The sequence below is a fragment of the Panthera uncia genome, chromosome F2 (genome assembly GCF_023721935.1).
Source record: "Panthera uncia isolate 11264 chromosome F2, Puncia_PCG_1.0, whole genome shotgun sequence".
NCBI lineage: Eukaryota > Metazoa > Chordata > Mammalia > Carnivora > Felidae > Panthera > Panthera uncia.
This window is the reverse complement of record NC_064812.1, coordinates 6948719-6971678: the sequence shown is the minus strand read 5'-3', so window position 1 is coordinate 6971678 and position 22960 is coordinate 6948719. Positions and strand designations below refer to the sequence as shown.

At 45.9% G+C, this 22960-nt stretch overlaps 1 protein-coding gene across 2 annotated transcripts in view; it reads left to right on the top strand.

Moving 5' to 3' along the window:
• Positions 1-26: 26 nt before the first annotated feature.
• The window catches only part of KHDRBS3 (KH RNA binding domain containing, signal transduction associated 3), a 189088-nt gene continuing 166154 nt past the window's right edge, over positions 27-22960 (top strand). For both annotated transcript variants that reach the window (XR_007458363.1, XM_049632863.1), the window contains exon 1: positions 27-121. Coding sequence is in view for 1 of the 2 variants with exons in the window: in XM_049632863.1 (XP_049488820.1) it covers positions 34-121 (88 nt within the window). In the remaining variant the exon portion in view is untranslated. The remainder of the gene's footprint in view (positions 122-22960) is intronic.

Below are 22960 nucleotides of genomic sequence, written 5' to 3'. Positions count from 1 at the left end.
CGGGCCCGGGACGCCGACGCGCGGCGGGCGAGCATGGAGGAGAAGTACCTGCCGGAGCTGATGGCGGAGAAGGACTCCCTGGACCCCTCCTTCACGCACGCTCTGCGGCTGGTGAACCAAGGTGAGGGCGCACGCCGGCCGGTCGGCCGGCCGTTAACTGTAGCCCGCGGCCGTTGGGGCCGGGGGAGTGGCGGCCGGGGCGGCTCGGGGACGGGGGAGGCTCGGGATCGGGTGGAAATGCGGGGGCGCTGGGGAGGCGGACCTGTGGGGCTGGCTGGAAGCAGAGCTGGGGAGGCGGGAGGGGGCCCAGGTAGCAATCCGGGGGGGCGTTTGGGTGGGGACCTGGGGGAATACGGGACACCCGGGGGAAAGCGAGATGTGTGTGCCTTTGGGAGACGCGGCCGGGGCGGGGGCGGGCAGAAGGCTGGGGCGCTCGGACGAGACTGGAAGATCTTTGGGGACTCGAGGATACCCGAGGTAAACTTGTGGGTGGGGGACGGCGAACATCTGGGGGCTTTGGTGGGGCGGGGGTTGAATTATCTCATCGGAGGGGAGTTTGTGAGGGACTCGGGCATCCTCGTGTGTTTGGTCTGTCCGGGGAGCTGGAGAAAGAGCTGGAGCAAAATGGAAGGACTGGAGGGGATGAAATGCACAAAAGGTGAAGGGAACAGGTGCCTGTATTGTTAGTGAAGTTTGAGGACCTTGGGGGAGGTTTGGGGTCAGACCCCAAGCGTTTCCGAGGAGAAGGACCCAGCGGTCTTAGTGGCAGAGCCCAGTTCCTCTCCTGTCTGTCTCGTTTTTTCTCCAGTGCCCAGGTTATCGGCACCCTGGCAGGGTGGTCTGCTCTCCCTGGAGGTGGGCAGCTCCTGCCCAGGCTTGCAGGCTGGCCCTTGGTGGGGAGGGGTTGGTAGGGGCCCACGCAAGAGCCCCCTTCTTGGCTCGCCTGTCTTCTCTTTGGGACGCTCTGGGTGGGTCACTCTCACCGGAGGCTGGTTAGGAGTTCAGAAGACCCGACGAGGAGTCTTTGCTGCCTATGCCGTTTTAGCGCTGCTTCCGCCAGTCCAGGGTGTGAACAGCCCTGGGAAGCAGAGGGCACCGGGATCCAGGGGCATATGGAGGCGCGCCTACCCAGGACAGGATTTCCTGGCTGCTTCTTCCTTGAGCTTCCTGAGTGATCTGGGATGGACGGTAAATGGAGCCTTCCTTCCCGGGAGCAGTCCTCGGGTCCCTCTGTATCTGTTACCCATGTTTCAGATGAAGATGGGCTTGGGGGCTACTGGTGTGCTGCTTCTCTGGGTGATGGCAGAAACATTACCTGGTCAGATCCGTTACCTTTTGCAGGAATCACTCCGTGCAGTGACCGTTTGTGGTTTCCGAGTTAAATCGGGTCTGCTGATCTTGATGCTGGCCCTGGCTCTTTTATTGTTGGAAGTGAAAGAAGAGGCAGACATATTCTATTTGTATGTCGATATCTATATTTTTGAGCAGCAGCCTCCAGCATTTGCCTGTTTCAGCCGGTTCTGCAGACAGAGTAGGGTGTGTTGTTAGTGGGGAGACTCCGTGTTTCCAAGAATGTAAGCACGCATGCTGTCTGAATTGTGGAACAGAAATCGGTTTACGGAGCTCTCCCATTTTATTTTAATTGCAGGCTTATTTTTATTTCTTTAGTAAAACAGGCTTGTGAAAAAGTAATGGGCTTACATTCTTAAATTAGGGAAAAGGAATTTTAAGCTTACTCCGAGGCTCTTCTGAACAGTTCTGCAGTTAGGTTTGCACTCCTTGCTTTATGATTTACATATATCTTTTGTTGCCTGCTGGGCTGTCATTTCTGTGAAAGAAATTTCTCTGTACGTTGTGTGAGATCAGTGGCATTAGAAATAGTCTGGATTGTGGAGTCAAGTGCATTTTTCTTAAGAAAGAAGCCGAATCAAAGTTATGTGGTGCTCAATTAAGGAAACAGCTGAAGTACAAGTATAATGAGTTCTCTTATTTTGAAAGTCAGAATTTTTTTTTTTTTTTTTACCTCCGTGCCATGTTGCCATAGTACTGTGTTGCTAAAACCGTACATTCAAAATTCTTTTGGTGTTTTGTGTTTCTACTAGTGTCAGTGGCTTCTGGTTACTTGAAATAGATACTGGACAGTGTTCCCATTTAGTATTTTTGTAGATGTTAAACCTGATCACCTTACTTTTCCATAAAAAAAGTAATTTGTGTAAGGAGTACATTTCTCACAGCGAACAGTTATGTGAAGGAAGGAAAAGGTGATACTCAAGATACTCTTATTACTGTTAATTTAGATTACTTGAGACGTAAATGTTTTCCTCTTAAATCATAATATGCTGATATCCAGAATGCAAAGCCTTATCATTTAAAGTATTAATTATGCTCAATTATGTAACTTCAGAATTACAAGTGCACCTCTAAAATAGTGTCTTACATCTGAATTTGAATGGTTATTAGAAAACTTTGATTTTGAATCTGATAACCATCTTGTTATTGGCTATAGAAAAGCATTTTTATTCATATTTAGCAATTTTATTGACTGTTTGCCTCTGAAAGAAACTATTTCTTTTCAGAGTTTATTCTGAATCTCGATGCTGGAATTAGGCTTCTGGCACCAACTTGTACCGTGACGACGGTCGGCACTGAACCCGATACCTTATGTTTGCATAGCGTGTTGAAGTTTCCAAGGGTCTTTAAGGTACATGCTGATGCCGTTCAGTTCCTTTCTCACAGTTGGACTCTTGTGAGGCTGACATTGACATCTCTGTTTTTCTGGGGAGGCGGCTGCAGAACCCAACTATGCAAGTTTGTGGGCAGCTGAGATGTAATTTGAACTCAGGTCTCCTGTCTCTTAAGGCCATCGTTCTTGCTATTTGTGCCTTCTTGGAAAGATAGAATACAACACACGCTAATTTAAAACCCTGTAGAAATCAATGTAATTAATATGCTCTTTTCTGGTTGACTTACCTTGATTTTTATAAAAAAAGTTTCTTTCGATACTTATCTAGTGGTCTGTTTGAAGAAACAAACATGTATAGTAGGTTTATCTATCCTACAGGATTTTAATGCTCCGGCCAAGAGGCACTTTGAATTAAAGCCCTCCTGTGACCAGTTTATTACTTTAGTAATCAACACATTATGATAATGAAACCGTTTATAAATGAGATGTTGCCATTTTTAAAAAATTCAGTAGTTGTAAACATTGATCAGCCTCCTCGCTGAATTATTTTTTTCTAATAATCTGTAAGTAAGAACTTGAGCTGGGATGGCCTCAAGATCTATGCTCCTGTGCTAATGTATGTCAGCTTTTATACCTTTTCCAGGCTTGCGTGTCACGGTGAGCATTAGTTGCTGACTTTTATTTTCTTAGGCTAACTGGCTCTCCTTCCCTCTACCCTGTAAATACTGAGCACTTTTGTTTCTCTACCAAATGTAATGGGTGATGTTTACTTGATGTTAAAATCAAATCAAAGAAGATAGGCTTTAGTTTGTCTCTCCCCACTTCCCGAGCCCCTGGAAGGAATTGACATTGTCTGTTTCTTGCCAGGGAGGTTAATTGGAGATGAAAGTAGTGTTCCATGTTTTGTATTATATTTGCTAGTAGGGGATGTGCTGACTCTTACTGAAAAACATCTTTAGAAATGTCTTATGCATTATAATTTCATCCAGCTCTCTGGTACCGCTTTGGATGGCTTTCAGTCCTAGCCAAGTAACCATTAAATAAGATTACATAACCCTGTATTTTTAATTATCTGATATAATATATGGATTGGTGGCTGGTTCGCCGCCAGGTTATATTTAGTGGTTGGTTACAATAGGAAGCGGAGCAAAGGAGTCAAGATGAAGGTAGTCTGTTTGTGTCCGGATTGATAAAGTTCTCTGTTGGTATTTCAAGATGGTAATTTTTCATATTACACCCATTTCTCTGATATTAGTGCTCTTAGCATCACTCAGGATGTACGTGAGGGGTAAAAACACGTGAAGGGAGGATCGTTACTTAGCCCGACGTGCTTCTCTTTGTTCGACAAAACCCTGATGGCTTGAGGTGTCATTTGTGGTGACCCCCCCCCCCCTTTTAGAAACTGTTTGCAGTTCGCTTGAATGTTGTCAGACGTGTAGAGTAAGAGAGACAAATGAGAATGGAGATTGCAGACTTATATTTAGAAGTGGTGTGTGAGTTTCTGTTTCATCCAAAGGAGGGTGTGGTTTTTTAGTTTTTAATTGTTTTCCTTAGAGGCTTTTCAGAGTTCTCGTTTGTTTTTTTAGGCAAACCATTTCTGAATTTCCTGTAGTGTGTTATGATTCGGAGCGATCCAGCAATCGTGAGTTACAGTGTTTTGGTATCTGGTCATTAGTGACATGTTTCCTGAGAACCTGCCAGGTCCTTGTGCCGGGTCCTGGAGGTGGCGAGGGGGGAAAACAGACTCTGCTGCTGAGAAACGAGCGCTCTCATATGTCTTAATTTGAGAGTGAGTTTCAAGTGCATAGATGCCCTCCTTTTTAACTGGGGAACGTCTTCAACTCTCCTTCAGAAGTACTGAGTGACTAGATGGTTTAACTCAGTCAGCCTAGGGACATTTTCGAGGCTCTTCTCTGTGCCCCGTCTTGTCTGCCATCTGAATACTGGTAACAACCCAGAAGTGTAGACGTTAGCAGCCCAACTTTTCAGTTGTAGAAACTGAGACTCCCAGCGACTGAAATGACTTACTCCGGGTGACATGCTTGCAAAATGCCCGCGCGAAGGTGCAAGCAGTGTCGTTCTTTCCGGGACCTCACTGGCCCGCAGAGGTACAGGGGCAGGCTGGGACGGCCGTTAGTAACGGTGCCGGAACTGAAAGATTCTACAGCATCTGTTCTTGTACCTCACCCTGGGAATTTCTGCTCTAGGGTATCTCCTGTGACCACATCCCCCCCCCCCCACCCCACCCCGTCCACCCCATGGATCCAGATTGCCCATTTTGTCCCAGAGCAGCCGGTGCTTACGGTGCTTACGTCTCCGATGGTGTCCTCGTCGGCACAGCACATCATTGCGACCTCCGTCTTCGTGGGACACTCTTCCGTCTCTCCGTCCTGAGCACCTCCCGTAACTCTCGGCACCTGGCTCCTGCAGCCTCCCACCCCGCGTTGTGTCAGCGTTGTGTTTTAATATTCCTGGACGTGGGAGACTCAGAAAGTGTTGAGCAGTCGGTCCTTTAAAGGACAGCTGAAAGGGGCAGGGATGAAGTCTGGACCGGCCCCAGGGACACAAACAAAAGAGGCGCTAAGTGAGATGCAGCCGGGAGCCAGCACAAGGCCCCAGTGCCCTTTCGTGGGTGGGGTAGAACCGTAGGGGGTCCTTCTCTGGGAGATAATGAGATGTTAGCAGATCCGCTTTGAATCAGATGTTTATTTACTTTTCTTCTTCTTAAGCAATTGATTAAGCCAGTGTGCTCCAATACAGTTAGCTCTCCTTGCCTAAATTCCTGCGTGAAATTTCTTCTGACGGGCTAAAAAGCGGAAACTTGAAGCCCTGGGACCATGGCAGACTCCCGCCCTCTTACCTGAAGGAGGTGGTCCACACTAGCCGCGGGCAGGCAGACACCCACGTGCAGAGAGCGGCTGGGACTTCGGATGGATCGGGCGTCGGCAGCCGCTCTGGCATCACAGGACCCTTTAGCTGGTCGTCATCTTCCCACCGAATGAGGATAAAGTAGTTTACATTTTTTACCAAAAAATAGAAGTGTTCCTTAGCATTGGGGATGATGATTATGATGCAAGCTGCCAAACTGAGGGCCTCCGTGCCAGGTGCTTCCTGTGCATTATCTCCAGTCCCCACAAAGATCTCGCAAGGTAGGTGGTTTTATGCCCTGCCTGCCTCTTTTGTTTTTTTCAAATGGCGCATCTGAGTCTCTGAAATGTGAAGTAGCTTGCCCAGTGAAGGTGCACAATTTTAAATAGGCTGCAATTTTAAATCTAGTCTGTGGGGTTTTGATAGGCTACTTTACGAAAAGAGATAAAAGGACAGAAGTCGACATTGTTTTTAAATAAAAGTTTTATTATAGTAGAAGCCAGTTAGGGATTTCCTCTGGCGATGGTAGATTTTAAGAAACGGTCCCCTAAAGTATGCTTTACCGCAAAGGCTGTTCGCTTTCTTCCTGTGTTCTCCAGCAGCACTTTTCAGCCTTTAGTGGGCATTGAAGGCAAGGATTTTTAGTTGTGTGTCCCAGTGGTCAAAGAGAAAATAGGAAAACTTTCACTGTAGAAAGTGACTATGTCAAATTTCGTTTTTATTTTTTTAAGTTTATTTATTTATTTTGAGAGCAAGAGAATCCCAAGCAGGCTCGCACTGTCAGTGCAGAGCCCGATGTGGGGCTTGAACTCATGAACCATGAGATCATGACCTGAACCGAAATCAAGAGTCAGATGCTTAACCAACCGGGCCAGCCAGGTGCCCCTAAATCAGATTCTTGAGAAAGCTCTGTGGGTCTTTAAGGAACCTCTCAGAGGCACAGAGCTCTTTGTATTTTAATTCTGTATCATAGGAACAATTGGTTGAAAGTATGATAGCAGAAATTTTTAGTCAGTTTGTGGTATGTGTAGAAATTCTCCATTTTCTAAAAACAGGCTCAAAAAGCGAGGGAAAAAGAGTGCCAAGAACATAAAACATATTCCACCGACAATGGTTTTGGCTCTGGGATGGAGGTGGGATGGGGGTGGGGAGGATGTTTGAATAACCTCGCCTTGCTATTGCTAATAGTAATAGTTACCATTTATCAAGAGGTTTTTCTGGGTTAGAAGCTTTATGTCCATTATTTCATTTAATTTTTCTAACAGTGTTAAAAGAGTAAATCGGTTTACTTTATTTTACAGGTGAGAGAAGTGAGGGCATTGCAGGACAAATAATTTGCCTAAGGTCAGACAGCTAAGTGGTAAACCGAGATTTAAATCCTTACCTGCCTACCTCCAGGACACTAGACACTTTACCTGGGAGCACGAGGTAGAGGTGCATTTTCATCTTTGACTTGCATGGAAATTCTCTGTCATGCAGCTCTGAAAATTAAGTGCTCGGTGTGGGGCCAGTGGTCTGTGAGGACGGCAGAGTGCATGCTGTCCAGAGGGACAGACGGTGGCCTGACAAAACGGGGCAGAAACTTTGTGACCCGTGGCGGCATGGCAGGTGTGGTGGATGGCATTTATATGGGAAAGGGTGTTACTTAACAAGGGAGGAGCTGCTATAGAAGGAGCCTCAGTTTCCTATCTGTAAAATGGGAGCACCTGTGCCTCCTTTGTAGGGCTGTTCTAGACATGAGATGAGTACAGGGTCTAACACATAGCAGGTGCTTAATAGATGTTGCCTGCTAGTTTTATGCGATAGCCTGAGACCACGTGTGCGTGCTGGGTCACTTTTCAGATGTAAAACGTGTAATAACCGTCTAGTTTCAATTCTTGGGGTGATTTTTTTGTTATTAGAATGAGTGTAGTTTTAAAATCTAGAAAAAATAGACTCCTTCTTAGGAAGTTTATTTAGTGATAACCCTGTGCAAAGTTAGCACTCTGATTTTTATGGTGCTGTTCAAGGTTCTGTGGCACCAGAAGCGTCAATGAGCAAACGAAGCCTCCCTAAACAGCTTCGTAACTGCCCACGTTAAAACGTAGCTGGACCCTCAGCAGCTCCTCTCCATCAGCACAAGATCTTTTACCCCGGATTGGGCAGCTGGACATTTCCATATTTTTTTTGCCCATCAGCCCCTGCGGCTATTTTAAGGACTTTAGAAGTAGTGTTCGTGGCGCATCACTGATGTTATTCGTGGTATGATAAAGAGCATGCGGAAGTGAGAGCGCCCTTTCTCATGTACGTGTTACACGGGCGGGGTCGCTGTTGTTTCCAGCTCTCCTGGACATCCCAACGGAGGGGAGCAGGGGCAGTTGGCACGGGCGTCCCTGTCCCTCGGTCGGCACTTGTGCTCTGCTCCGGCTCCACTAGATGGCGCTGCGCACAGCTGGTTACCCCCTGGTCCCGCCGGTAGCTGCTCGGAACCGGGCTTGATGGTCCGCAGGCCGGCGTTGCTTTCGATACCCCTGTATCGGCATCAGCCTTTCACAGTTCTGATTTTAAGAGGCGCACTCTGTGGCTGTCCTCAGTATTCGCCGAGAACCGTGACTGCCGTTCCGTGGGCACCTCCCGAGTGCTTCGGGTGTGCCAGGCGCTGCTGCCCGGTCCTTTCTCACGTTACCTGGTTAACCCTGGCGACCTCTGGCAGGTTGCTCTGTGCTCGCTGTGCAGGTGAACAGACACAGGTTACAGGGATTCAGAGCTCGTGCAAGGTCACGGGAGAGGGCTCACTATGCCCTACAGAAAACTTAACCCCAAAGCGTTGAATTGAAAACTTTATTCAAGGTAAGTGTTAGGATAGTCTGATTTATGGCTGTTGGCCATAAATTTGTTCTGTGGGGGAAATTATAGTCCTGTTATTTGCATTGGAGCCGATGAGTCAAAATCTTCCATTTGTGTGAGGAAGCAAACCGTAGTAACCAAAGCTTTGTCAGCTGGTGTGGAAACGTCTGCTTCCTCCTGGGTAAGGGGCTGACCAGGTCCAGGTACAAAACCTGGGAGGAATTTTGGACAAAGACGCGATTACAAATTTAGTAATTTTAGCAGAGCGGAATACTGGAAAGAGGCCACAGGACTTCAGAAATGTATCCTGAGGTTTCTTTCGTTTTGTTCGTTTATTCAACTAATATTTGTTAAGTACCTGACCTGTTAAATTGAACTGTGTGTTCTGGGCCAGTTACTTCCGTGTCTACACTGGCAGTAATGCCTGCCTCATAGGTCACTAAGGTGGAAAGACAATGATTTTATAGGTATTTACTTTCATTCTAAGTTTTTACCATACAGGACATATTTGTTACATCTACTATGAGATCACTACATATTTATGTTTCTCATCCTCATGTCGTATCTTTTTTATCTGACTTTCCTACATCAGTTCTCGGTTATCTACCAGTGCAGTAGAGTATCTGCTGGCCGTTTTTATAGGGCCGGCTTTCTCCTCCCACCTCGTGCCTCCTCTGCTCCTGGCCTTGAGTTTGGATGTGCTCGGCATACTGTAAACAGAGCCGAGTACTGAGAGAGGTCCCTTTCACCTCCCGTTTGCCTAACCAGCGCGTGCCTACTGCTGACTGAAAATGCTGGGACGAGGTTCAGACTGTTTGATAACAAGGAGAGGCTGAGGACAGTTCTCAGTGACACAGGTTTGAGCCGCTTCTTTGTGTTGTGACCGTGGACTCATGAACCCTGCTCAGCCTCAGTTTCCATGACTATAAAATGGTTGTTGAAAAAAAGGAAGCCTGCTTGGAGTCTTTGTGTGATGAGATGTATAGTGTCATGCCTGGTAGGTACTAAGCATGGGGTAAACAGCTGCTCCCGCCTTCATCATCATCATCATCATCATCATCATCACCACCACCACCGCCACCACCGCCACCACCACCACCACCACCACCGTCACCATCACCATCACCATCACCATCACCATCTTCAGTCTTCGTCATTTGTCAAGCAGTCTGCAGTCCAGGGAGGGAGATAAACACGTAGAGGGAACGGTTCCAAGAGTGTGTTCGGTAGGAGAATGCAGAGAGATTTTCAGGGCTCAGAATGACTTCAGCTCATCATGGGGCCAGGGCGAGTCCTCTTCGAAGAGGGCTTGGCTGGACACCGAACCCATCACAGGTGGGAAAGGGACTCGGTCAGCGACACAGACCCTTTCCGATCCCCGCACGTAATTCTTAGCTCCAGGCTCCCCTACGTTTCCGTCGCACCTAGTATTCCTATTGGCGCTTTGTGGTTATTTGCTTATCTCTCGTCTCTCCCCCTCCCGTTGTTAAGACCTTTATTTCTTATTCTAGGCATTGAAAACTTTTATTTGGAAACAGTTTTAAAATAAAAGAGTTGAAAATATAGTGCTAAGGCATCCCGTATGCCCGTTTGTCTGGATTCCCCAGTTGTTAACGCTTTCCCACATCTGCTTTCCCATCGTCCCCGTGTATTTACGTATGTTCCTGGCTCGTTGGGGAGTAAGGTGCCCATGTTATCTCCCCTTGCCCCTAAAAATCCACCTTAGCGTGGATTTTCTCTTACGTAACTGCAGTTCTGGAGGGGAGTGATCCCATTTAGGAAGTCGATCGTTGTTTCATACGACTGTCTCGTCTGCAGTCCGTGCGCCACTCTTGCCGTTCTTCCCATGTGGTCTTGGAGAGGATCCAGTTCAAGGCCCCAGAGTGCATCCAGCTGTTTAGTGTCTTTTAGTCTCTCACTTTGGAAGAGCACCTGCGTCTTCCTTTACCTTTTATGCCGTGCGTGTTTGCTTACCACAGAGACCGGGTTTCTGTGGGATGTCCGTCTGGGTTGTCCATTTCCTTAATATCCGGTTCACGTGCTTCCGCTTCCGCAGGAATCCCCCTGAGGCGATGGTGTGTCCTGCTCGGCACCTCCTATTGGGAGGCACACGGTGTCGGGGTCACGTTGTCCTGTGACCGACGATATAGGTTTGATTACTTGGTTAAGGTCCTGCCGGCTGTCTCCACTGCAAAGATATTATTTTCCTCTTGTAAGGAAATTAGTATTTTTTGCGAGGAGACACTTGTAAATACTCCGTTCCTCATTGTAAACTCTTCCTCACAGATTTTAGTATGCATTAACGTTTGTTAACCTGAATTATTACTATGCTAGTTGTAAGATGGCGATTTTTTTTTTGAAATTTTATTTATTTTGAGAGAGAGACAGCGCGCACGCACACACAAACATTGGATGGGCACAGAGGGGGAGAGAATCCCAAGCAGGCTCCATGCTTTCAGCCCGGAGCCCGATGCGGGGCTTGGACCTGTGAACTGTGAGGTCGTGACCTGAGCCGAAATTAAGAGTCTGACGCTTAGCTGACTGAGCCACCCAGGTGCCCCTAAAGTGGCGATTTTCTAATTCATCTACATTGATTGGTTGACATTCTACCTGAGGGAACATGTTCATTTTTTTCTTTCCTTCTTCCTCCTCTCCCTCCCTCCGTCATCTGTCTGTATAATTTCAGGGATTCTTCTTTGATTCAACTGGTTATAATCCTTTGCTAATCGTTATATAAATTGGCAATTAAATTGTCCCAGATTTGGCCATTGGGAAGCCCTTTACCGTGGCTCCTGGGTCTCATTGAAAGGAGCATCCCATATGTCTTTTGAATATTTTTTTAAACCCCTTAACAGCATTTTGTTCCAGGCACATCTTGTACTTGCCGTGCCGCAGCTCTAAAATTAGCCATTTCTTCCAAGGTGCCTCGTTTCTTATAGTGTGGAATGGTCTTTAAACATCAAAATCTGGAGTGGACGACTGGTGTATCATTGCTGCTGGGCCCTTTCACTGGACAGACTGGTTGATGATGTGTCTGCAGGTGTATCGCCATTGTCTTCGCGTGAGACTCGGAGTAGGCCTGTAGACTTACTGCAAGTGGACAGAAGCGAATGTTCTGTGGGCTGTACATTCCACTCAACTTGCCGTTGCAGCAGAAAAGCAGCCAGAGACAGCATGGACACGAACGATTACGATCGTGTCCTCGCAACGCTATTTTGTGATACGCGTAGCGTGCTGGCTTCGGCCGTGGGCGTTAGTCTGCCTGTCCTTCCTCGTTCCCAGCTACTGGAGAGGGACCAGGCCGTATCTCTCTTTTGCAATACCGCCCACCATAAGGGCGCTGTCAAAACTCTTTGGATGAGTGAATTAATGATAATTGTTAGACCACTCATTCCTCTTACGTGGATCTTTTAGATACAGATTTCTTATGGCTTACCGATTTGTTGAGGTCCTAATTTGCAAGATCTGAGTCTTTTAAACACCCGATGTGCACAATATGCAAAGTAATAATAAGAAAAAATAATTTCATAAAACTCCTGAGGGTGTTTATGTTGTCATGATAACATGGCTACCTTTTTTTCTCTTTTTAAACTTTTTTTTAATGCTTATTTTTGAGAGAGAGAGAGAGAGAGAGACAGGGGCAGAGACAGGGAGACACAGAATCAGAAGAGACTCTAGGCTCTGAGCTGTCAGACAGAGCCCGACATGGGCTCGAATTTACGAACCGTGAGATCATGACCTGAACCAGAGTTGGACACTTACCCGACTGACCCACCGAGGTGCCCTCATGGCTACCTTTTTCTTAATAAAGTCCTATCTCAGGCATAGCTGTAACGTGCAGGCATTACATAGGGCCCCTGCTCTGGTCTAGCATAACTCTGTTCTGTGTAGTCTTTAGCTGAAAGGCAGAACTCCAGCACCGATCAATTGGGTGAAAAATCTCAAAAAATACTCCTTTTATTGTCTGAGAATAGGTTTATTTCGTCACAGTTTTCTTTATGTAATTTATTTCTCTGATTTATTCAAAAAAGGATTTGGTTATAGCAGTGATGAATGGATTTTATCAGGGAGTGAACCCAGTCCCGGAGAAAAGTATGTCATTAGGAAGGACCACCTGTTGTCGATGCACAGTGACAATGATCCAGGTAATGTGGGACACGGAGAAAGCCCAGGCACCAGGGTATTGTGAACAGCAGCGGTGTAAGCATAAAGATGCAAATCAAGTCAATTTACAGTGTCCCTGACGACTCTAAAATAAATCAGACTTTTAGTTATTGCTTACATTTTTTTTTTAATTCTCCAAATTCAAAAGTCAGTAGTCAGCGTGTTGGTGAGTGGTTGTTGTGTTTGTGAGTGGTTGTTGTGTTGGCTGGCTGTCTGATTGTTTATCCGAAAAGCATGAAGTGGTGCTCAGTCCTTTCTCTAAAATCCAAAAAGGTGGTATTAAAGTTCTGTGTCCCAGAACAGCTCATGGTTCTGTGGAAAGTTCTGGTCCGGTGGTGAAGGGGGTACTGAGCAAGTCTCCTGCCGCACTTGGCTTTTCTCTGCCAGGTCCTGAGGTGCCTCACAAGATTTTGATTTGGTTAATGAGTTTTACTGCTTTTTGTTTTGTTGTTTTTTTGTTTTTAATGTTTATTTATTTATTTTTTTTCTTTTTTTTTTTTTTAATTTTTTTTTTTTTAATGTTTATTTATTTCTGAGACAGAGAGAGACAGAGCATGAACAGGGGAGGGTCAGAGAGAGTGAGACACAGAATCTGAAACAGGCTCCAGGCTCTGAGCTGTCAGCACAGAGCCCGACGCAGGGCTTGAACTCACGGACCGTGAGATCATGACCTGAGCCGAAGTTGGACGCTTAACTGACCGAGCCACCCAGGCGCCCCAATGTTTATTTATTTTGAGAGAGAGAGAGAGAGAGAGAGAGAGAGAGAGAGAGAGAGAGAGAATCCCAAGCAGGCCTCATGCTGCCAGTGCAAAAGTGCAGAGCCTGACACGGGACTCGAACTCACAACCCTGGGATCATGATCTGAGCTGAAATCAATCAAGAGTCCAACACTTCAACGACTAAGCCACCCAAGAGCCCCTGTTTTGTTGTTTTTAAGTATGGAAAGAACCTTCGTGAGGAAGTTACAGCTCCGTGTCTGTGCGTCTCTCACATACTCACTTAGAGACACGTGAAGCAAGGACTGTCTGCACTTTGGACACTGCCCATCGTGTAGTTTACCATCAGTTCAGAACAGATAGGGCACCAAACCCCCTGCCCTAGGTCCACAATGACTTGGAAGGACACCGCGACTGAAAAACTAAAAGTCATGTGTCTTAATGGTGAATTGACTGTATTCTGTATTATTATACTTTGTTTTGTTTCCTTGTCGACCCTGCCAGGGTCTTGCTCATAAATGGCGAAGAGGTGTGTTCCTTTTGGTGGTAGGAAGCTCGGTGAGCCTCAGTTTGTCCACCTATAGAATGATCCCGAGGGAGTTGTGTGACGTGCCCGGCATCTTGTGGTCACGCGGAGTCGGTCACCTCCTCCAGAGTTCTTCCGGCCGGCGTGCACGTGTCCGTCGTTCGTGGAGCCCAGCTCAGGCCGTGTACTTCTGGAAGCGTCCACGTAGCAGGCTGCGTGTGAACTCTCCGTCAGAGCACCGTGTTACTTCCAGGAAAGGGGTCCGAGCGGCACAGAGCGTCCGGGCCGGGCGAGACGGCCCGCGAGCAGCACCTTCTGCTGCTGAGACCTCCGGGTTTACCCCTGGGGGAGGCCCCTGTCCGGCTCGCGGGGGCCCCGGGAGGGGACCGGCGGGCCGTGCGTGTCTCCACGGCCTTTCCCGCGGGGCCGGAAGGGTGTTCGCTTCTTGCTCGGGGCGGACACGGCCGGCGGCAAAGACCAGCGCGGGGGCCTGTGGCACCACCTAGGGGTGCGGAGCCCACCGGGGAGGGCGAAGGACCGGCTGTGACTCCTGGTGCGGCGGGAGACACGTCCCGGGCGGCAGAGGGTGACGGGCCTGCGACGGGAGTCCGTCTCGTCGCCCGCCACCGTGGCGTCTGCGCAGACGTGGACTCGCTGCCGGCGGGAGCGCCATTGGGCCCGTGCCGCCCCCCCCCCCGCCCCGCCCCGCCAGCGCGTCCCCGCGCCCGCTTCACGCCCCTCCCCTGTCTCTGCAGCCCTGCTTGCGTGTATCACGCTCCAGAGGCCAACGACCTGTTGGGAGTTCTTTCTCCCACGAGAGTCCAGCTTCCTTCAGGCAGGAGACGTGACTCGCTATGTTCGATTCCTGCTCTGGTGCCCAGCGCGGTCCCCTGGGAGATCATAGCTTCTCGCTAGTGTTTGCAGAGTGAGGAGTCGGTCGGTCTCAGATTCTTCTCTGCGTTAGGGCAATGGATTCATGACCTCGGGGTGCTTTGTGGAAGGAACATGGAGAAAGAGCGTTCTCATTTTATTTGAGTTCCCAGCGACTGATTTTGAGAGACCTGCTACTTCTCGGGCCATCGTGGCAGGCGTGTGCGCCCTGGCGGTGTGGGCACGGGCCTTGGGTCTGAGACTCAGACTCTGTCATTTAAGAATTACTGAAGTTGGGCGCAGACCTTTACCTCTCCAAACTCAGTTCCTTAGTTTGTCAGAGCAGGCACCATATTGCCCACCTGCCAGGCTAGGCTTCTTGTGAGGATTCAGTTGTGTTTTTTTTTGTTTTTGCAATTTTTTTTTTTTTTTATTTTTGAGAGAGAGATAAAGAGAGTGTGAGCAGGGGAGGGGTGGAGAGCAAGGAGGACACAGAATCTGAAGCAGGCTCCAGGCGTGCCGGACGCGGGGCTCGAACTCACAGACTGCGAGATCATGACCTGAGCCGAGGTCGGATGCTTAACCAACTGAGCCACCCAGGCGCCCCATGAGGATTTAGTGACACACCTCACGACTGCAGAACGGAGACTCCAGGCTGCTGGATCTCTAGTGCTGAGAATAGTCAGAATAGTGCCTAACACACAGTAGGCGCTCAGTGTTGGTTGGATGAATAATACATGTGAAAGCAGCTTCTCTTGGTCTGGAGTATAAAGTAAAAGCAGGAATGTATTGACAAGCGGGGGAGCAGGATAGGCAGGGACTAGAATGTGCAGGGCCAGTAGACAGGTGAGGAGTAAGAATGTATTTTAAATTTGGAGCATGATTGGACGGATATAATGCTGGAGAAGGACACGGTCAGCTACGTGTTTTAGAAAGATCATTTAGGATGTTGAACGACACAGGTTTAAAAGCGTTTTGAGTTCTGTGAGTTGAGAATTGTATGTAGTATTCCTAGACATCTGACTAAGAGTGCATGACCATGTATTTGAAGCGTTGGTGGAGGAGATCCCCTGGGGAGAGCACAGAATCAAAAGAGAAAAGGACAAAGGGACCCTTGTGGCCCTCTCAGCACTGGAGTCTTGGGCAAAGGAGAAGAATCCCTTTGTTGTTTCCTTTTCTTACTTCATAAAGGGTGTGAGTCCATCAGTGTAAATTATACTTGAAACTGTGTGTTTTAAAAGCTTTTTGTGTGCGCATGTGTGATGCATTTCTTTTCAAATAGGAATCTTAAAGTTTGTCACCGCTCGTGATGCTTAAGCAAAACAGGATCTCTGTAAGCTTCTTCAACTCTGAGCTGATCACAGTTTGGTTCAGGGAGCTTAGGGAGTGTGGTGGCACAGCCAGGCTCTTGCGGGCTTGTCTGCGCACAAGGCCTACTGGCTCCTCCCAGCAAATCTTGCCCACCTGCAAGTCTTGCAGACGACTGTTGAGTTGGCTCACACTTTCCCAATAGAGTTTAACGTAAGTGAAATGCGTTGTGCCTTTCAATTCTCACCAGCAAATGCCTGTCGTAATTGCTTCTTTCTTTGCAAAAGTATTGGTGAGTGTTGCTACCTGCAGTCCATCCGGAAGGTGAATCCTGAGCCCTGCCTCAGAGGGTTCCCTGGGGATGTATGCGGAGGGCGCAGACACCATCCTGGGCAAACGTAGACTTTTACTCTTGGCACGGAGACTGCAACAGACGGCCCCACCACCTCTCTAGGGCTTAGGGGCGGAGCAGACTCCTTGTCTGCCTCCTGCTGCCCTCCCCTTAGGTCGGACCCTAGTTCTTGTTTGGTCTCTCGAACGGGTGGCTGTGACCTCATCCAAAAAGGGTAGAACTGTTTCGGCTTTCTTCTTGCGATAGCCACGTGGTAAAAATGGGCCAAAAGTAAGTTCCAGGAGAAAAGCCTGGTAAGGTCCCCTTATCGGAGGATACTTTTGGTCTCTTGTCTGCTTGCCCCGGAGGGGTCACTTCTAGTGCTTGGACCCAGGGGGGTGGCCCAGATGAGTCCATTGGACCACAGTTCTTTCTCACTGGTGGTGACGTTACAGTGTTTGGGAACACGGTGAGGGTCCTTGGTGTCCTCCAGAGATTTGGGTGTGTCACTGACACTTTGTTTTTCAGCTCCTTTGCCTGCAGACCAAACTAGGAATTAAGGGAGCGTCAGGTGCCAGTTCACAGTCTCATAGTTCACTTAATTTCATTTTACAGTTGTCACTTCCTACTTGAGTAACCCTTTCCCAAAATAGTTTTGCCGTCTGTTTGAAAAATATCGATAATAAACTTTTCTAAGTACCTTGGTTTGGGCTTCTTGTTTGGAGCAAATATTGGCCTCCACGGTTATCACATAGAAGTCAAAGAAGCAGTATTTCTTCCGCTTGAACACAAATCACAATATGCAGAATAGGTTTCAAACCATAAACTTTGCCTTGAAATTTAACATACAGCGTGCTGGAAGCCAGTATGCCCAAGGGGAATATGCACCGTGTCTTGCTTAGTTTGGAGTCATAAAGGCTTCTCTTGAGTTGGCTGCTGCTTTTAACACCAGGTACTTCTATGCAGTGGCTCATATCTTAATTGTGTTATTTAACACCATCGTTCCAAAACAGTAATGAGTCAGTTTATATTGTTTGGTATCTTAAGTTCTTTATGGCAGGGGCCAAGAATCAAGCACTGTTCCCGTCTCTCATGGGTACAGTTCAGAAAGAAGTGATTTTCTTAGGACGTTTAAGATGAGGTTCGTCTGTGTAGAGAAAACAAAAATAATTTTCTTTCCTTTTTCAGTTTTCAGATTCAGATGTTGTTTGTGACTTATTTACAATAAAACTGAAAAACCGGAAGAGAGAGTATATCCGTGTTCTACGGCTGCTGTAACACATAGCCGTGAATTTAGTGGCTTTATTATCTTGGGATTCTAGAGGGCAGAAGTCTGGAATGGTTCTCACTGGGCCAGAGTCAGGTGTCTTGGACGCTAAGTCCCTTTCTGGAGATTCACGGAGAGAAACTGTTCCCTAACTTCTCTGGCTGCGGGAGGCTGTGCACAGCCCTGGGCGCCTGGCCCCTTCCTCCGTCTCTGAAGCCAGCAACTTCCACGCTACCTCTCCCGTAGGCCTCTCCTGCAGGCCTCTCTTGCTTTTCTCCTCCATTTGCAAGACTCTTTGTAATTGCCTGGAGTTACCTGGATAATCCAGGAGAATCTTCCCATTTTAAGATCAGCCGATTAACAACCTTAGTTCTGTCTGCAACTTGGAGTTTTCCTACTCCATGCAACTTAAACATTGACAGGTTCTGGAGATGAGGACGTGGGGGTCTTGGGGGAGCCATTGCTTTTTCTACCACAGAGCGATTAAGGAGGACTGCAGAAAACTGATATTTACCAGATACCGAGTATACCTTCAGTTTTGGTGTTAGGGATTTTCATGTGTTTAGGATGTTCTCTCGAATGATTCATCAGGGGCTCTGGAGATATGAAAGAACTTGTCAGCGTCACATAATTGTTAATAATGATGTGCTGTTATTTGTTGAGTTCTTGTTAAATGCCAGCCAATTTACAGACCATATTTTTCTCAGTACTTGGTACAGGCCTCTGAGATAAGAGAAATATATTCCACTTCACAGGGGAGAAAACAGGCTTTCGTGGAAGTTGTGACTGGCCTGATGTCGCACGGCTGGCTTGTGCCTGAGTGCTTTGGACTTTGTCCATCTGCTTCCCAGTTACCGTGGATTAGGGTGTAGGGGCCTCACAGAGCTGATCGTCATATTGAAGTTGTCATCCGGGTAATGTTCAGAGTACCTGTCAGGGTATTTGTCAGAGGTCATTTGGTTCACGTGTCACAATGACCGGGCAGTTAATCGACTGACTTGACGGCTGCTTTTTCCTTCCCTCTGCACTGCTACTTTTTACCTGTTTGTAGACCATGTTTACTGAGCTCCTCTTTAGTCACTGCTTCCCATCTATTTTCCATATTTTTTCAGGCATCACTTTCCTTAATCTGTGCCACAGGCTTACACAGACAGATACTGACACTCCTGTTTTATAATGAAACTTGGCCTAAGAAAGGTAGAAGGGCAAGATTGGAACCAAGCTCCGCTTTGACTCAAAACCTGTGTTCTTTTTTGCTATGCTATATAAAAGGTGTATCTTATTTACAGAGTTTTACTTCAATCCTACATATTCAGCATGATCACTTGAAATAATTCCATAAAATATTTAGAAAATACAGACAAAAGAAACTAAACATGACTGATATAGTAATTAAACTGAATGCCTAAGGAACACATGTTGATACGTTCAAAAGAAGAGCTAAAAAGTACTTGGTTTATGTCGACCCTGATGAGCTCAGTGACATGGAACAAACTAGGACTTGCTTCGACGATTTGTGTCTAATTTGAATCGGCGGTTTCAGTTAACGTTTGTCGTGGGCTGAACAGCGTTCCCCAGATAGGTCTGCATCCTGAGCCCCAGAAGTTGTGAATACTAGCGTATGTGGCAAAAGGAACTTGGCAAATACTATTAGGTTAAAGATCTTGAGATGTATTATCATGGATCACCTGGGTGGACCCAATATAATCAGCAAGCACTGGTCCTTATAAGAGGGATGTGGAGGAGGAGACGGAGTCAGACAGAAGGCAATGTGACAGTGGAAGCAGTGATTGTAGTGATGTGGCCACAAGCCATTGGAATGTTGGCAGCCTCAAGAAAATGGGAAGGACATGGGAAGGAACTCTTAATTGGAGCCTCTAAAAGACATGCTTTCATCTTAGAATTCTAACTTCTAGAAATGTAAGAGAATGTTCACATTGTTGTTTCAAGGCACTACATTTGTGGTAATTTATTACAGTGACGATGGGAAACTAATACAGTGTCCTTAAATAATTATGAACTGCTTAACAATAATAGTTGGAGACTTCAGTACCCTTTTTAAATAATGGATACAACAACCAGGTAGAAGATAAGTAAGGAAATAAAGGACTGAAACGGCATCATAAGCCGACTAGACTGAGTAGACATCTGTAGAACATGTTCTCTTGATAAGAGCAGAAACTACATATCGCTTAAGTCACATGGAACATCCTCCAGGACAGCTCATAATCCATAAAACAAGCCTCAGTAAATTTTAAAGGATTGAAATTATGCAAAGGATGTTCTCTGGCTATAATGAAATGAGATTAGAAATTAATGATAGAAAAAAACTTGGGGAATTCACAAGTATGTGGAAGTTAGCAGACTTCTTAGTAACGGATGAGCCAAACAAATCACAGGGGGAATTAGAAAGTGTTTTGAGATGAATGAAAATGAAGATATACCCAAATTTATGGGATGCAGCTAAAGCGGCACTTAGAGGCAAACTTACAGCTATAAATCCCTATACTAAAAATGAAGGTAATTCTCAAATCAGTTACTTAACCTTCCATGTGAAGACTGTGTGAAAACAAATTAAATCTAAATTAAGCAGAATGTTGAAAATAATATAGATTGATCTGTCCTGGAGAATGTTCCATGTGACTTAGGAAGAATGTAGTTTCTGCCCTTGTCAAGGGAACACGTTCTTAGATGTCTGCTGATAATACATATTAGAATGGAAATTATCAAAAAGAGAATAGAAAAGCAATACAGAAAATCAACAAACTGAAAGTTGGTTTTTTGAAAAGACCAACAAAATTTAACTTTAGCTACACTGACTAAAAAAAAAAAAACGGGAGAAGATTCAAATGACTAAATTCAGGAATGAAAAGGGAGACCCTCTACTGACTTTATAGAAATCGAAAGGATTGTAAGGAAATACTATGAACAATCGTATGTCCATAAATTAAGTAACTTGGTTTAAATGGGAAGATTCTTAGAGGGACAGAAACTGCCAAAACCGACTCAAGAAGAAATAGAAAATGTGAACAGAGTGGTGAAGAGATGAATTGGTAAATAAAAAATACTCACTAAAAAAAGCTCAGGTCCAGATGGCTTTACTGGTGAATTCTACCAAACATTTAAAAAATAATTAATACCAATTCTTGACTAACTCTCCCAAAAAAACAAAAGCAGAAGGAATACTTCCCAACTCATTCTAGGAGACCAGAATTACCTTTATTCCAAAATCCGACAAAGTCATCACACACACACACAAAAACAAAACTACAGACCAGCATCTCTTATGAATACAGACACAAAGATCCTTAAAACACTAGCAAACCAAATCCAGCAACATATAAAAAGGATTATGCACCGTGATCATATAGGATTTATCCTAGGAACACAAGGCTGGTTTAGTATTGAAAAACCACTTAATATACCATCATTGGATATAGGACAAAAAACATATAATCATCTCAATAGGTACAGGAAAACATTTGACAAATTCTAACCCTTTCATGATAAGAATACTCAACAAACTAGGAATTGAAGGGAACTTCCAAAATCTGAAAAAGGGATATCTATGAAAACCCACAAGGAACAAAGTAGTCCAAGACTTTTCCCTTAAGACCAGGAAGGAGCAAAGATGTCTTCATCTTTGCCTTCACTCCTACTATTCAGCATTGTCCTGGAGGTTCTAGCCAGGGCAGCTGGGCAAGAAAATGAAATAAAAGGTATCCAGATGGGAAAGGAAGAAGTATCATTAACTTTATTCTATAGATGACATGGTCTTATTTATAGAAAATCATAAGGAATCTACTAAAAATCTGTTAAAACTAATAAGTGAGTTTGGGATATTCCTTTTAGTTACTTTAAAATAGAATATTTCGGGGCGCCTGGGTGGCTCAGTCAGTGAAGTGTTTGACCTCGGCTCAGGTCATGATCTCACAGTTTGTGAGTTCTGTGCTGACAGCTCAGAGCCTGGAGTCTGCTTTGGATTCTGTGTCTCCCTCCCTCCCCCTCTCTCTCTCTCTGCCCTTCCCGTGCTCACTCGCTTTCTCTCCCTCTCAAAATAAATAAATAAACTTAAAAAAAAATGCAATAAAAGCAGGGGCGCCTGGGTGGCTCAGTCGGTTAAGCATCCGACTTCGGCTCAGGTTATGATCTCGCGGTTCATGGGTTTGAGGCCTGTGTCAGGCGCTGTGCTGATAGCTCAGAGCCTGGGGTCTGCTTCGGATCTGTGTCTCTCTCTCTCTCTGCCCCTCTCCCTCCCCTGCTCATGCTCTGTCTCTCTGTTGCTCTCAAAAATAAGCATTAAAAAAATTTTTTTAAGTTGAATATTTCTTCTAATAATAACTATGATATGTACCTCATTGGATTACAAGTTTCATGAAGCCAGGGCTCACATCTCTTTTGTAGACCACTGAATAACTAGCTCCTGCACACATGCTGGGTGCGTGGAAAGCGCTCTTTATGTGCTTGATAAATGATTATTTTGGAAAAAAAAAATAGAAAATATAAACAATTTTTAAAAGTTGCACTATCCATAACGCAATATTTGGAGGTAGTTGTTCATATTTTAGATAGTTTCCTTTTCCATGTAAAATTTTAGATTGGGTTCTTAGTTCAATATTGTACCACAGTCATTTTCCTAGGTCATTGGAAAGTTGGAAATACTGTTTTTCATGGCCATGTAGTACTCTATGTTATATACTTAGCTGATTCTTCACTAATGAGTATTTCCAGTTTTTGGAATTATTAATAATTCGGGATTGTCTGTCCCATTTCCTCGATGTCTGTCCATTTCTGCCCCTGCCAATATTACTGTGATAGCCTGAATCTGCTTCCTTACTGCTAGTGCTGTTCTCTATCAAGATTTGTACTTAAAAGGAAGCAGTGAAACTGCAAATCTTTTTAGACATGCAAGTCCAGTCAAATCATTCCTTCATTTAACCGTTTTCACTCTAGCTCATATCTTCAAGATAAAATCTTAAAATTTCTCAGGATGGCATTTCACTGTTCTACTTTAGTCTCCAGTCTCCTTTCTGTCACCCTCTCTTGGGTGTTACTAGCACACCGGATTTCTTGTCTGGTTCACGAAAGCCACATGCTCTTGTGTAAGGTCCTCTGTGTGTTGTGTTTTGGTTTTTAACGGAAATGCCCTTTTCCCTCTTACGTGCCTCGCTCACTTGTATTCTTAGGGATTCAGCTGGGGTATCCCCGTCTAGAGGAAACCAGTTTGCCATCCACTCTCAGCTCTGGCTTAGTTGCCTCATCTGCCCATTTCTGTCTTCCTCCATCGTAGCCTTTATCACACTGGATTGTAATTTCCTTCCTATTACATCTTCCCTACTAGGGTCAGCTCCTTGAAGGCAAGGACTGTGTATCCACTGTGCCTGGAACACAGTAGGCCTTC